General features: G+C 40.5%; 2 protein-coding genes across 2 annotated transcripts; both read left to right on the top strand.

Annotated features, from left to right (window-relative positions):
- Positions 1 to 691: 691 nt before the first annotated feature.
- Positions 692 to 3393, top strand: LOC4335304 (thiosulfate sulfurtransferase 16, chloroplastic). The gene is made up of 6 exons (XM_015778421.3): positions 692 to 812; positions 921 to 1104; positions 1575 to 1648; positions 1828 to 1898; positions 2015 to 2068; positions 3141 to 3393. The coding sequence occupies exons 2-6, from the start codon at positions 938 to 940 to the stop codon at positions 3234 to 3236; spliced, it is 462 nt and encodes a 153-aa protein (XP_015633907.1). The 5' UTR covers positions 692 to 812; positions 921 to 937; the 3' UTR covers positions 3237 to 3393.
- Positions 3394 to 7554: 4161 nt separating this feature from the next.
- Positions 7555 to 12779, top strand: LOC4335303 (sucrose synthase 7-like). Its single transcript, NM_001402346.1, has 17 exons — positions 7555 to 7755; positions 8309 to 8441; positions 8534 to 8688; positions 8818 to 9010; positions 9098 to 9216; positions 9302 to 9518; positions 9640 to 9735; positions 9878 to 10054; positions 10145 to 10261; positions 10368 to 10534; positions 10650 to 10874; positions 11022 to 11343; positions 11594 to 11838; positions 11957 to 12095; positions 12195 to 12286; positions 12382 to 12405; positions 12529 to 12779. Exons 1-17 carry the CDS (start codon positions 7655 to 7657, stop codon positions 12572 to 12574), a joined length of 2568 nt encoding a protein of 855 aa, NP_001389275.1. The 5' UTR covers positions 7555 to 7654; the 3' UTR covers positions 12575 to 12779.
- The last annotated feature ends 1241 nt before the right edge of the window (positions 12780 to 14020 follow it).

The raw sequence follows: 14020 nt of genomic DNA, 5'->3' as shown, positions 1-14020 counted from the left end.
CATACAGGCATACGGCAGATAGCAGTCAACAATGCACACAGGCACACACAGCCACACACCAACATGCCCTTCAGGTCTTCACACTTCTGGCGGTAGCGCTAGCAGCCTGCTGCCGGCGGCGGCGCCACCAGCCGAGCGGCCGGCGCGTGTTGGGGAGAGCAGAAGACCGAGGAGGAGCGGCCGCCGCGCTGGGTCGCCGTCGCGCCGTCACTCCCCTACGACTGAGGGCTGACAAGAGAGAGAGGGATCTGGGGGAGGAGAGGAAATATTAGGCTACGGTTAGAATAGATGGGCCTGAAAGTTGTTGTGTGGCCTGAAAGTTGCGGATTATCCGCCAAATACTATATCGGATAATCCGATTAAAAAATTGGATAATCCGTATCCGTCGGATATCGTTGATACCATATCCGCATCCGTATCCGGCCGAATATCTAACAACCCTTACCATATCCTCACATCGGATGGATTCGGAGCAGATCGGATCGGATAATATCCGCTCTGTTTTCACCCCTACTGGTATTTACTACGCTTACATGTTGAGCTATCAGATTATAAACCCGTGCTAGCATGCCCACAGACTTATCAGGTATAGAACGGTCGCCCTGAAAGTCTGAAACCATGGGAGCTGTGGTTTTTTGGCCGATCCCAGACCAGCATCAATACTCCCAAAGTCCCATACTCCAGAGGAGGCAGGCACCCACAGAACTTTCGTTGCCGACTGCGGCTGCAACCGGAATGTAGCCGGCCTGTGTGCTACTTCCAGCCACAAGCAGAGGCCGCGACATTAATCTCACAGGAAATCTAGTCGTCTAGTAACTCTACTGCCAAATCTTGATATCTTGAAAGCTTTCAATTCAGCTTGCAATATATCAATACCTGTTCCCCTTTCCTAATTCCTACCCTTCCTCCTCGTGCTACAGCCCTGCCGTTCTTTGGGATGATGATGATGGTGAGATTGCCTGCTATGTTCGTGATCTGCATCTTGGCTGTTCCGCTGCTGCCAGCGCTCGGCTCGGAGCCGCCGTCGACACCGGTGCCGACCGTTGGCGTGACGGCGGCGAGCCACCTCGTCGGCTCCGGTGGCCACAGCTACTTGGACGTCAGGTTGTTGCTCTATGCCTCTATGCATCATTATTAGTATTATTCCATTCTCGGTGTGTCCATAAGTAAGTTAATTGATTAGCTAATGGCGCATTGCGACCCACCAATCTCGAAATGGACCTGCAAGCCAAGCGAATCTTGAACCCTTCGCCATAAGCTTCTGTTATTTTTTCGTCCCAAATTTCCAGTTCAGGCTTCTGCACATGCGGATTTCGTTTGCGGTTACCTTGATTCTGACATAACCCAGTAATAGGATCTGCTGCCAAGCTAGATTACAACCAGTTTCTTGATTTGACCACACTAGAATTAATCATCTCGTAAGGAATGCAGACGATTTGCCGCCTATGATGAATATGTTACCCTTCTCAACCCATCCACCGATTTTTCTTAAAAAAAATGGTATATCCACTGATTTCTATGAATTGAAGGACTATCTAGACCGTTTTATTTTTTAACCAACTGCCGTTCAACAGGACAGAAGAGGAATTCAAGAAGGGACATGTGGAGAATTCTCTTAATGTGCCATTCCTCTTCTTTACCCCTCAAGGCAAGATTCCTTAACTTGCTTCCCTAGTTTTGTCCTGCCCTTCATTATACATATTTTCTAAGAAAAAAAGATATATCAAGAATTCTTCTTCCAGGAAAAGAAAACTGCACACTTTAAGAGTGATATGCCATTGTTAGCCTGAATTGTATTACTGATTTAACCTGTTATTGAATCATCAGGGAAGGAAAAGAACACAAAGTTCATAGAGCAGGTGGCATTGCATTATGATAAGGAGGACAACATAATTGTGGTATTACTTATGATTTGTCTATACATATTTAACTAGTAATATATAAGACAAAATATCTGGTTTTATATTTATGGACCTTCATTTAGTTTGTGATTACGTTTGTCCATTTTTTCAAGGGTTGCCTAAGTGGAGTAAGATCTGAACTAGCATCTGCCGATCTCATAGCAGCCGTAAGACCTCTCCCCCCTTGAGCGCTCCTGTTGTTTCTAAATCTGATTTATATATTTTAACTTAGGACTTTGATATTCATAAAATTTTGTAGTAACTTTTTTTAGATAATGGGAAATTGTTAGAGCAAGTAAGTACGATACTTTTTCTCCTGTGTCCCTCAATTTAAGTAGGTTAAACATTGTCTGACGGGTGAAAGACTTGAATAGGTGAACATAGCATTGAATTTGGTGGATAATAATAGTGTTTTATATGCATGAAAAAGATAGAATTTGTATGTCAGGCGATTTGCCTAATGCAATCCTAATTTTACTCCTAAAATTACATTTGAGCAATTTGTGTACTGAATATTAGAATTTTGCTCCCAACTAAACTTTAATTCCGGTATTGTTCTTATTTTGTTATGTACAGGTTCTTGGATACTGTGACTGTGACCATCGTACAATCAAATCGATATAAAAACACTAATGTTAATAGTAAATTAGAATTGAACGAAATGCACGCGAAGTTAGCGTAGGCCATGAGAGATGGATTGTGGTTTCTCACATAATAAAGAGTTAATTTAATCCATGCCATTATAATCAGCAGCACCTCTTAAACAGTTTGGTAAAGGAATAAGTTCATTTTACACCCAGCTTTAAAATGGCTTATTTAACATATTTGTGTTATGTAGTACTCCCTCTGATCAAGATTACATGACGTTTCCGACAGCCAAAACCTATTAAGCGCAATTCATTTTGTTTGTTCAAAGCATCAAATAATATCGTCCGGAGGTAGTACTATGACAAACATACCTTGGAGAAAATTTCCTACTTGTATTAATAAAGGAGGAACTTGAGTGTGTATTTACAAGGTATGCCCAGGACACGTGCACAAAAATACTGTTCTCACAAAGTCTGCTTCTTGGTCGCTGCCACTACTCTCTCTGTGATATCCACATTTTTTTTCTGAAAGAATAAATTAGGGTGCACATAAGCTTTCATATTTAACAGTCCCCTTTTTCAGATTCAGTATCTCGATCATTCCCTTGTTAGTTTCCTTTGTTTATGTCTCAAACATTTGATATGGAAACAGGGATTCAAAAATGTAAAGAACATGGAAGGAGGTTACATGGCATGGGTGGAAAATGGCCTTGCGGTGAATAAACCTCTAGTGCAAGAAGAGCTCTAGTTTCAGTTATTGTATTTTTAGATAATGACTTTCAGTTATTGTATGACTGGGTGTTAATTTGATTTGTAGAAAGGAAAGGTATAAGAAAACAATGTTATATTATTCCCCAAGTAGAATATTTTATTTAGTTTGATATAAAGCAATTGTTACTATGACTCTTGCTACTCCTAGTCCTATGAGTTTGAATTCTTTCTCTATAATATTAGCCAGCACATGCATCGACTGCAATAAACCTTTCTTCAGAGCCAAAACCATGTGACATGTTCCATGCATTGCATTTTAGGGTACTATTTAAAGATAATACGTTGATATTTGAGTAATTCAGAAATCTGATAGCAAGAGAAAACAGTTGAAATACCCTCGTTTTATCTTAGAGTCCCAGTCCGGTGTTCTTTACCTATAGTAGAAAAAAAATCTGAACCATTAATCTCATTTGATCGAAAGGTTTGATCGAAAGGTTTAGATCTATTTCTAGTACCATCACACTTAAGAATTGTGGAGGTGTATTTTTATTCAGAGAAAGAGAAAATTATTTGCGGAGGGGTATTTTCGTCCTATCCACCAAATCGCGCATCTAGAGCCAACGCGGAGAGAACCCCGTGGCCCTGCCTCGCGACTCCTCCCTACCGCCGCCATCACTGCCTTGGACGACCTCATCTGCTCCACCGCCCTCGGGGCCTCCTACTCCCTTGCCTCCGCTGCACTCGCCGCCTCAGCCGTCCTCGACGACCTTGCATCTCCGTCCGGGATCGCTAGAGCTCCGCCCTCTCCCGCCGCTCCCCCGCGTCGGCCCACCTTCCGGCGAGTTCGCCTCTCGGATCTTCGCCTCCGACCCCAGCACCACGCCACCCGTCGCCGTTGAGGCCTCGTCCTCCTCGCTATCCCCTTCCTCGCCGTCGGCCTCCTCCCCCACGCTTGGCTCCGGCTAGTGGCGGAGGCAGCGTGGGGGCAGGGGAGCCCCCAAATAAAATATTAGAGCCTCATTAAGACCCCCCTAAAATTTAAATCCATATGGGCTAAAATAGACTTTGTCTAAAATTGTTATAAGGCCTAAAAGGCTGAAGAGCCTCCACTATAATTTTATCCTTGCTCCGCCACTGGCTGCAGCCCCGTCTATCTCCACGTGCCGTTGATCCCGCAGGCCACAGCCGCGTGGGCGAGCCCCCAATCCATCGCCCCCCAAGCGGAGCCCGCAGCCTCCGAAGCCAATGGCTACCAATCTCTCGACCTCCGAATCATCATCCAAGACTCCTCTTGCTGGCTATAGTGCTACTCTTCGACGGATTAGCTGACACAAGAAGACTCTTGTTCTTCTTTGCAGGTCAGATTTGATTTGTTTTTCTTGCTGCTTGCAGGTTTGGAACTCGAACATATGTACTTAATCTTCTTTTTTGTTGGCCTCTAGTTCTCGAATAGTTTTTATGCTTGTCTGCTTAAGTTCTGCAGTTCTTGGTCATAATTTTTCCTCCTAGAAGAAGGGACTATTAGTTTTCTTTTGCTTGAAAATATTGGCGATTTTGTAAGTATGAGTCTGAATTTGAGCGAGCATCACATAAAACAGCAGTGAATCCTTTGAAGGATGTTTATTAATCTCCAGAGACACCCCTGTTCATATACTAGGGTATTTAGCAGAACAATATCAGTATATTACCATCTTCTTTGCTGCTCAGTTTTTATGGTACATTGCTGGCCACCTAATCTACCCTCGCCAGCAGATCTGCAGGTGGCAGATGCTCACAACTTATCTGAGTTCGTTGTAGTTGCCTAAAAATTTGATCACATGAAAATCTACCCCTTTTGTAGATCACCAATCAATTGCTAAAGAGAGGTGTAGCTCAAGATGGCATTGGTATAATAATTGTTTCTTCTCGGTCTTGATTATCATTATCACCTGTTTCAATGATCTGAATACTTCAAGAATTTCTTGGACACCATGAATCAATTCGTGGGTTGTGGCTCCTCTTTCAGTTCAGAACACTTACAATTTTGACTGTAATTTGTGTAAGGTTTATTACTAAATCTGTCCTGATCACAGCGGGAGTCAAGTTCAAGGCCAGTAAACTGAATTCGGAGCAAGTGAGCTTGTTCAGAATGGCTGAGCGTGACAAGGTGGACAAGCTATTAGAGCAAGTTTAATAGTATAGCCAACTATTAGCTCTAAATCATTTATAGTTAATATAATAGCCAATTTATACAATAATTGCTTACTACACTATTAATACATGGTCCCACCTGTCATATACACATTACGTTTTGGAGTTTGTGCTGCAGCTAGCTATAGATCTATAGCCCGCTGCTCTTCTCTCTATTTTTTTATCTCTTTAAAATATCTTTATAGCTGACTTATAGTCTATTATTGTACCTGCTCTTAGATCACTACGTCATAAATGCTTGAGAGATTCCAAGTGTGCTATGTTCTGTAATCCTGTGAATTCATTATCTCAAGATGGCTTTGGCTTGTTACAGACAGCCGTTTTTTTTCAGAACTATAGCTATCAACAGTTTTTTTTTCTTTAGAACTACAGCTTATTAACAGCTTATGGTTTTGAAAGTGTCCATCTGTGTATATCATCGTTTTTTTCAATGTATATTACTTGTTGTGATTGCAATTGTAAAGTCTACAAGAAAAACATACCGGATTATTCTTCCATTGCCTTGTATCAGTCCTTACTAGATTGGAGTGTTTCGATTTGTCCATCGTGTGTAATATATTCAGATATATAACTAGTGTATTTAAAATTTATATGAATCAAGCTGAATGGAAACCAAATACCTACAGCAAGAAACAGTACATCTTGGAACGTGATGCACAAGCGCCGGCGGCGGCCGGACTCACGATCTGCTTTTCTTCTTTTTTTTTTCCTGTGCTCTCCTTTTTGATTGATGAGGAAGTGGCAACTCTGCTGTTCGATAGAGAGGGAGCAAGCGACGCTGACCGTAGGACTCACAATGAGAAAAAATTAAAGTGTCTAATTCACCACAATGAGAAAAAAATTTAAGTGTCTAATTTACCCCTATTCTGTCTAAGGCTATGTTTAGTTCCCACTAAAATTGGAAGTTTGGCTGAAATTGAAACGATATGACGGAAAAATTTGAAGTTTGTGTGTATAGAAAAGTTTTGATGTGATGGAAAAATTAGAAGTTTGAAGAAAAAATTTGCAACTAAACACGGCCTAAGTACTTTATTAATCTATCCTTAGAAATAAACGGTTCAGATTAATTCTACTAGTAGCATAATACTACCGGTAGATATCACCGGAGCGTCTCTCTTTTATCTTAAAACATCCTTTTTGTTTTATTTATAAAATATTGAACAATATTATAATATTAACTTGTGTAACAGATCTTCCTATACGATTTTCATACATCCAACCTAAATATTTTTAAATAAATACTACATGTTTAAAAATTTCAAAAGTTTGAGTTAGGAGATGTTAAAGAGCTTTGCCGTTTGCCACTGTTAAGGGCGTGGCAACAATATTTGAACACTCAGGTAGTGTTCTTATCTCATTTTATCTCGGTTTTTGTTAACTTGTTTTTTGAAACTAATTTAAGCTGCTCGTGTTGTAAAAAGAAAAATCTATTTGAAAGTTACTTTAAAATATCAAATATATCTAATTTTTAAGTTTATAGTAATTGAAACTTAATTAACTATACGTTACTAGTTTCTCGTTTTACATGCAGCTTTTAAACGAACATGACCTCAGTAGCGAAATCTCTGCCACACCATGGTCTTTTGACTTGCTTGGTAATCCTGCCACATCAATGAGATTGTTGATTCTGGGTATGAGAATAAACTTCGTGAGGATTTATTCTGAAAATTTTATTAACAAAGGTATTAAAAAATTCGCCGTGCTATAATTCAAGCTATCTCAGAGGTCGCCCAAGTCCCCAGAGCCATCGTCCTATCCAAATTTTACATTGGTTTTCCAATTTTGTTAACAACGCATAATCGTACTAAGTCAAAAGATACTACATCGTCCTCAGGGACCTTGCTCCGTCCAGTCCAGTGCAAAAAGAAAAGCTATAGTTTTCAAGGAATTCAAAGGGTAGAGAACACAGGTAGCTCAAGCTAGCTAGGTCACATTATTTTCCGAAAAAAAAAGTTGCAAGTTCACGAAGGGTGGAAGAAAGGAATCTTACAGTGGTATGATGGTGTTCATGCCTTTCTTGCCTTCCATGTTTCTTAAGCATAACTTCTCCCTGGCAAATGTTCTTTCTCCTCTATTTTCCATCTCCAACTATGTCAGCAAAAGAAATCTTTGTCCGTGGAGGCAAGCTTATGTTCTCATCTATAAATTCATGTTCATCAACACCCAGCCATTCACAACTTCACAAGCATTCTTTCCTAATTTTCTTTCCCTGCTTTGTTCTTGTGTCTTCTCCATCTACTTCCAAGTCTGGTGGTCTCTTTTGCCATGGCATCCAAGCTGAGTTTCAAGCGAATGGACAGCATTGCCGAGACAATGCCAGATGCCCTACGACAAAGCCGGTACCAGATGAAGAGATGCTTCCAAAGGTACCGTAAATTGTGAATTAAATCTTTGATGGAATGCATTTCAGTTTTTTGTCCGTGTCAGCCAAAGCCTGGCAGAGGAATTTTATTCCTGTGGTTGAGACTTGCTTTTTTATTTTCAATGGAAATAGGTTGATGCATCAGTCCATACCAGCATATTCTAATAAGGGGGTACTTAATTAATGGCCCTTATGCATTTCCATTATAAGAACTAATAAGAAAGAACATTCATACATTTGTAATTAGGACGATGCTGCATAAAAACATGTAAAGCATATCTAAATTAGCTAGAGACTAATCAAATAGTGTAAGCACCTGAACGTAGTCTGAATCGATGTTTTAAAAAGCGGTAAGCGGTTTGGGGTGGCCACCTCACCTTGTAGTGCTTATGTGGCATTATCGGCCGCTTATGCGATATAATCAGCTGCTTATGCGGCATAGGCAGGACAAGGTTGGTACACATGTTCCTCTTGTATATGGCCTTGTAGACCCTTTTTAAAACACTGGTTTGAATATCTTGCACATGATTCTCAAGTCTAGGATAAAAATGTTCTAGGTATGTATCAAAGGGTAAGAGGCTCTTGAAGAACCAGCAGCTCATGGAAGAGCTGGAAAAGTCACTAGATGACAAAGTTGAGAACGAGAAGCTTGTCGAAGGCTTTCTCGGTTACATCATTTGTTCGACACAGGTGATTTCACTTTAAAATCATAATCTGTTTTCAGACAAAGTAAACGGTGATAAACTGGAGCTCATTACATTAAGCAACGATTTTGTTTGCAGGAAGCAGTAGTACTCCCACCGTTTGTGGCATTCGCTGTCAGAATGAATCCTGGTATCTGGGAGTACGTCAAAGTTCACTCTGATGATCTTTCTGTCGAAGGAATCACACCGTCGGAGTATCTCAAGTTCAAGGAGACCTTATACGATGAAAAATGGTATGCATATCCATGATCCACTAATCCAGTACGTAGTAGCTAATGCGAACATTTCCATATATAGATTGAAGAAGAACAGGAGCCTGAAACTTGAAAAAAAAATGGTCGATCTGACCATGTGCATTTCAGGGCCAAGGATGACAACTCACTGGAAGTTGATTTCGGTGCCCTTGACCTCTCAACACCCCATTTGACACTGCCCTCGTCAATAGGGAATGGGCTTCAGTTTGTCTCCAAATTCATGTCCTCAAAGCTGGGTGGCAAACCTGAAAGCATGAAGCCTCTGTTGGACTATTTACTTACCTTGAATTACCGTGGCGAGGTACCGCGAGATCATTCAGCTGTGCCATTATTATCAGGTGGCCAACGTACACCGCTGAATGATACTTTTTATCTTATGATCATGTAGAAGTTGATGATTAATGACACCATCGACACTGTGAGCAAGCTTCAGACAGCACTGCTACTTGCAGAGGTTTTCGTTAGTGGGCTGCCAAAATACACGCCTTACTTGAAGTTTGAACAAAGGTGAAGTACTTTAATCTGAAGTTGTAGATAGACAAAAAAAAAATTGTAATCATGCTTAAGTTTTCTCTATTATGTGTTCTTGCAGATTTCAGGAGTGGGGGTTAGAGAAGGGATGGGGTGACACTGCGGAGAGGTGCAAAGAAACACTAAATTGTCTGTCTGAAGTGCTACAGGCACCAGATCCTACAAACATGGAGAAGTTCTTCAGCAGGGTTCCATCCATATTCAACATTGTCATCTTCTCTATTCATGGTTACTTCGGCCAAGAAAAGGTTCTTGGATTGCCGGATACCGGTGGTCAGGTACCCAACTTACCGGTTTTCTGGAATCTCTCGCGCATAATCATTATAACTCTTAAAAAAATGGTCACAACTTAATTATCGGTTAACAAAACTCTAAAGAATGGTTTCGTGAAATATATAGGTTGTCTACATATTGGATCAAGTCAGAGCCATGGAAGAGGAGCTGCTTCAAAGAATCAAGCAGCAGGGTCTGCACGTAACACCGAAGATTCTTGTGGTAAATTTCATTGATTTCACGATATATATATTCCTGTACAATGAAATATAGTGAATGACGAATAGGTATATATATATAAATGAGATGATATGAATGACGAATAGATTAGCTAAACCAGTGGGCACTATATATATTCCTGCAGCTTACAAGACTGATACCAGATGCCAAAGGCACAAAATGCAATGTGGAGCTTGAACCAGTTGAAAATACAAAATACTCACATATACTACGTGTGCCATTCAAGACTGAAGATGGCAAGGATTTGCGCCAGTGGGTGTCCCGGTTTGACATCTATCCTTATCTAGAGAGATATGCGCAGGTTTGTCAGCTATGAATTACTATGAGTTACTGATACCCTTTGCGCGGGCCTGTGATCTTTATAGTAAGTTTCCATCCAACGTAATTTCAGAACTCTTGTGCCAAAATTCTCGACATTTTGGAGGGCAAACCGGACTTGATAATTGGCAACTACACCGATGGCAACTTGGTGGCATCCCTCTTGTCTAACAAACTATGTGTCACTCAGGTGAAACCGGCTTGTCAAATGGCTGCACGTACGGTGGTTATCCCTTTTTAGGACCAACGTTACCATGATTTGGTATGACATGAAAAATGCATGATCTTGATGACAGGGAACAATTGCACACGCTCTGGAGAAGACAAAGTACGAGGATTCAGATGTTAAGTGGAGAGAGATGGACCAGAAGTACCATTTCTCTTGCCAATTTACCGCCGATATGATTTCCATGAACACCAGCGACTTCATCATCACTAGCACTTACCAAGAAATTGCTGGGAGGTCGGTAGCTAAGGCTGAAATAGTCTCTCTATAAATCTAGTGCTTCAAGGACACTCAAATTATTAAGTGTTAATTGCTTAGCCTAGAAATTAACAAGATCGAACATCTGATGCAGCAAAGAGAAGCCTGGCCAATATGAGCACCACTACGCATTCACAATGCCGGGACTATGCCGCTACGCCACAGGCATTAATGTATTCGACCCAAAGTTCAACATTGCTGCGCCTGGTGCAGACCAGTCCATCTACTTCCCCTTCACGCAGAAGCAGAAGCGGCTGACAGATTTACACCCACAGATAGACGAACTGCTGTACAGCAAGGATGACACTGATGAACACATGTAAGCTACTACCCGGACGGCCAGGCTCCTTGGAAACGTACCTAGCTACAAATTAACTTCTCTTTTACTGTTAGATCAGATCAGACAACTTAAGTTGGTTAATTAAGTGCTAATTGCTGCTCTTCACCTTTTTTTAATTTAAACCAGAGGGTATCTGGCAGACAGGAACAAACCAATCATCTTCTCGATGGCAAGGCTTGATAAGGTAAAAAACATAACTGGGCTTGTGGAGTGGTATGGCCAGAACAAGAAGCTGAGGGACCTCGTCAATCTCGTCGTCGTCGCGGGGCTCCTGGATGCTTCGCAGTCCAAGGATCGAGAGGAGATCGAGGAGATAAACAAGATGCACAACCTGATGGACAGGTACCAGCTCAAAGGACAGATCCGCTGGATCAAGGCACAGACTGACCGTGTCCGCAACGGTGAGCTGTACCGTTGCATTGCAGATACAAAGGGTGCATTTGTTCAGGTACATACCAGGGTTTTAAATCTCCCGCTATAGTTGTTTGAGAAGGGTTTTAGCTATTTGCTCTAATGTACAATTTAGCCGCTATAGCTTTATTTAGCCCGCTAATACTATTTGGGAAGCTAACCGCTAAATGTCTTAGCCCGCTATTTAAAACATTGGTACTTACACAACAGAAGTAGTAACAGTTTAATTAATTGGATCAACAGAAGTAACTCAACTCTAACCTTGACCTTGCATTCGTTGACTGCAGCCTGCACTGTATGAAGCATTCGGGCTAACGGTCATCGAGGCGATGAACTGCGGGTTGCCAACCTTCGCAACGAACCAGGGCGGACCAGCTGAGATAATCATCGACGGTGTCTCTGGTTTCCACGTAAACCCCATCAACGGCAGGGAGGCAGGAATCAAGATTGCAGATTTCTTCCAGAAATGCAAGGAAGACCCAAGTTACTGGAACAAGGTGTCCACTGCTGGGCTTCAGCGGATCTACGAGTGGTGAGTGAGGGTCCTATATCCTTGCATGCGTCCTGTTCTTTTTTTTTGTTTTTGTTTTTGTGCACAACTTAGATCAATCCTCCTATATATATGGCACTAACTAAATCCATGATGGCAGCTACACATGGAAGATTTATGCAACTAGAGTGCTAAACATGGGATCTACATATTCCTTCTGGAAGACACTAAACAAGGAGGAAAGACAAGCCAAACAACGTTACCTGCAGATATTCTACAATGTTCAGTATAGGAACCTGGTTAGTATGAATATATACATGCATCAATCTGAGTAGTATAGTATATTCTTTATCGAAAGGATGTCAGTCTGATCAAGTGTACAATGTCTAATATCACAGGCAAAGGCTGTGGCAAGAGCAGGGGATCAACAGGCTCGGCAAACCACAACAGGCGTGGCGCCTAGTGAGATCGTAGTTAGACCCAAAGAAAGGCAAGTGTGCCCGCTATTACGAAATTTACTGAAGAAAGACCGGGCAAGCAACTGACTGACCCGTTAATTTGTTGTTTGGAATTTGGATGCTGCAGAAAGCCGCAGACTCGGATGCAAAGGTGAATGCATGCGTCTTCTTATTTTTCGCAATATCTCTATCGATTTAGTACTTAATTAATTAGCTGTGAAGAAATGAACAAAATAACTAATCCACTTGAATGCTCTGCTCCGTGTGTGCTCAGGATCTTAACCAGGTTAGCCGGGCAGAAGCCTCCAGTTTCTGAGTAGAGAGCATCTTCCGACCAAGACAACACCGAAACCAGCCCACATCGCAGCTCAATTTATTCCATTGATACCGATGTATGAAATACTAACTACTACTTGCGTGAGATTTGTGTACAATGTGTAATCATATATATGGTGTGTTTATTATTGATTGGCAATATGTACATACGATTGTTTATTGATTTACAATGCAACATCCTTTCAAGCACATAGGTTGAAAAATAATATATATATATATATATATATATATATATATATATATATATATATATATATATATATATATATATATATATATATATATATATATATATATATATATATATATATATATATATATATATATATATGGACGTACCCGGAATAATTGAGGGAAAAAATGAGCAAAGAGGCTCAAATAAAATCTAAAAATTCTCTCAATTATTTTGTGTTAGAGCTAATTTGAGAAAGAGTGATAAATGCAATATTAAGCCTCATAAAAGGACTAGAATACATATAAGCTATGTTAGAGATAAAGAAACTTTCATAGTATTGCTAGCATGCATAAGAATATACCATATGTATTAAACAAAGCTCTCTTTTCTCAATTTTTTTAATTATCAAATGTTGCTCGATAAAACCAAGAGTACAAAACTCCCCCTCAAATCATGCCAAAAGGAGGAATATTCCGAACTCTCAAGAAAAGCAAAGCGAGAAGAATCTAATTGTTTGGTGAAAATATCAGCAAGTTGCAATTTTGTATCAAAAATGTTAATTTAACATCTCTCTTCTCAACATGATCCCTCAAAAAGTGAAAGCGAATATCAATGCGCTTTGTGTGTGAGTGTTGTACATGATTCTTAGCAATGTTAATAGCACTAGTATTCCTAGAAAATAGAGGCACTTTCTCAAAAGTAAGACCATAATCTTTTAAAGTTGATATTAGCCAAAGAATCTAAGAACAACAACTACCAGCAACAACATATTCTGATTCAGGAGTTGATTGAGCTACACTAGACTATTTCCTAGAAGACTATGTAATCAATGATGTAGCAAGAAAATAACATGTTCCAATAGTACTTTTCCTATCAATTCTACAACCAGCAAAATCAGCATCGGAATATCCATTCAAGCATATAGAAGATGAAGTAAAATACCAAATTCCAAACTCAAGTGTTTGATTCAAATACCTCATTATTCACTTGATCGCTTGACGATGTGAAGCACGAGGAGATGCTTGAAAGCGTGCACACAAACATACAACAAATTGTATGTCTGGCCTTGAAGCAGTTAGATACAACAAAGATCCAATCATATTTCTGTACTCCTTTTGATCAACAGCTTCACCATCTTCAACAGGATCCAACACACCTATAGAACCAATTGGTGTTGATATCGGCTTTGCAATTCTCCAGCTTGAACCGTCTCAAAAGATCCTTCGTATACTTCATTTGATGCACAAATGTGCAT

Source organism: Oryza sativa, chromosome 4, assembly GCF_034140825.1.
Source record: "Oryza sativa Japonica Group chromosome 4, ASM3414082v1".
Lineage (NCBI taxonomy): Eukaryota > Viridiplantae > Streptophyta > Magnoliopsida > Poales > Poaceae > Oryza > Oryza sativa.
The sequence above is the reverse complement of the archived record's forward strand: the minus strand, read 5'-3'. Positions and strand labels throughout refer to the sequence as shown.

Coding starts and splice junctions, on each gene's coding strand:
- LOC4335304 (XM_015778421.3), top strand. CDS start 938: ATGATGATGATGGTGAGATTGCCTGCTATGTTCGTGATCTGCATCTTG. Junction 1,649..1,827: donor CCTCTTCTTTACCCCTCAAG/GCAAGATTCCTT, acceptor TTGAATCATCAG/GGAAGGAAAAGAACACAAAG. Junction 2,069..3,140: donor CTGCCGATCTCATAGCAGCC/GTAAGACCTCTC, acceptor ATATGGAAACAG/GGATTCAAAAATGTAAAGAA.
- LOC4335303 (NM_001402346.1), top strand. CDS start 7,655: ATGGCATCCAAGCTGAGTTTCAAGCGAATGGACAGCATTGCCGAGACA. Junction 10,875..11,021: donor GATGACACTGATGAACACAT/GTAAGCTACTAC, acceptor AATTTAAACCAG/AGGGTATCTGGCAGACAGGA. Junction 12,096..12,194: donor ATGTTCAGTATAGGAACCTG/GTTAGTATGAAT, acceptor CTAATATCACAG/GCAAAGGCTGTGGCAAGAGC.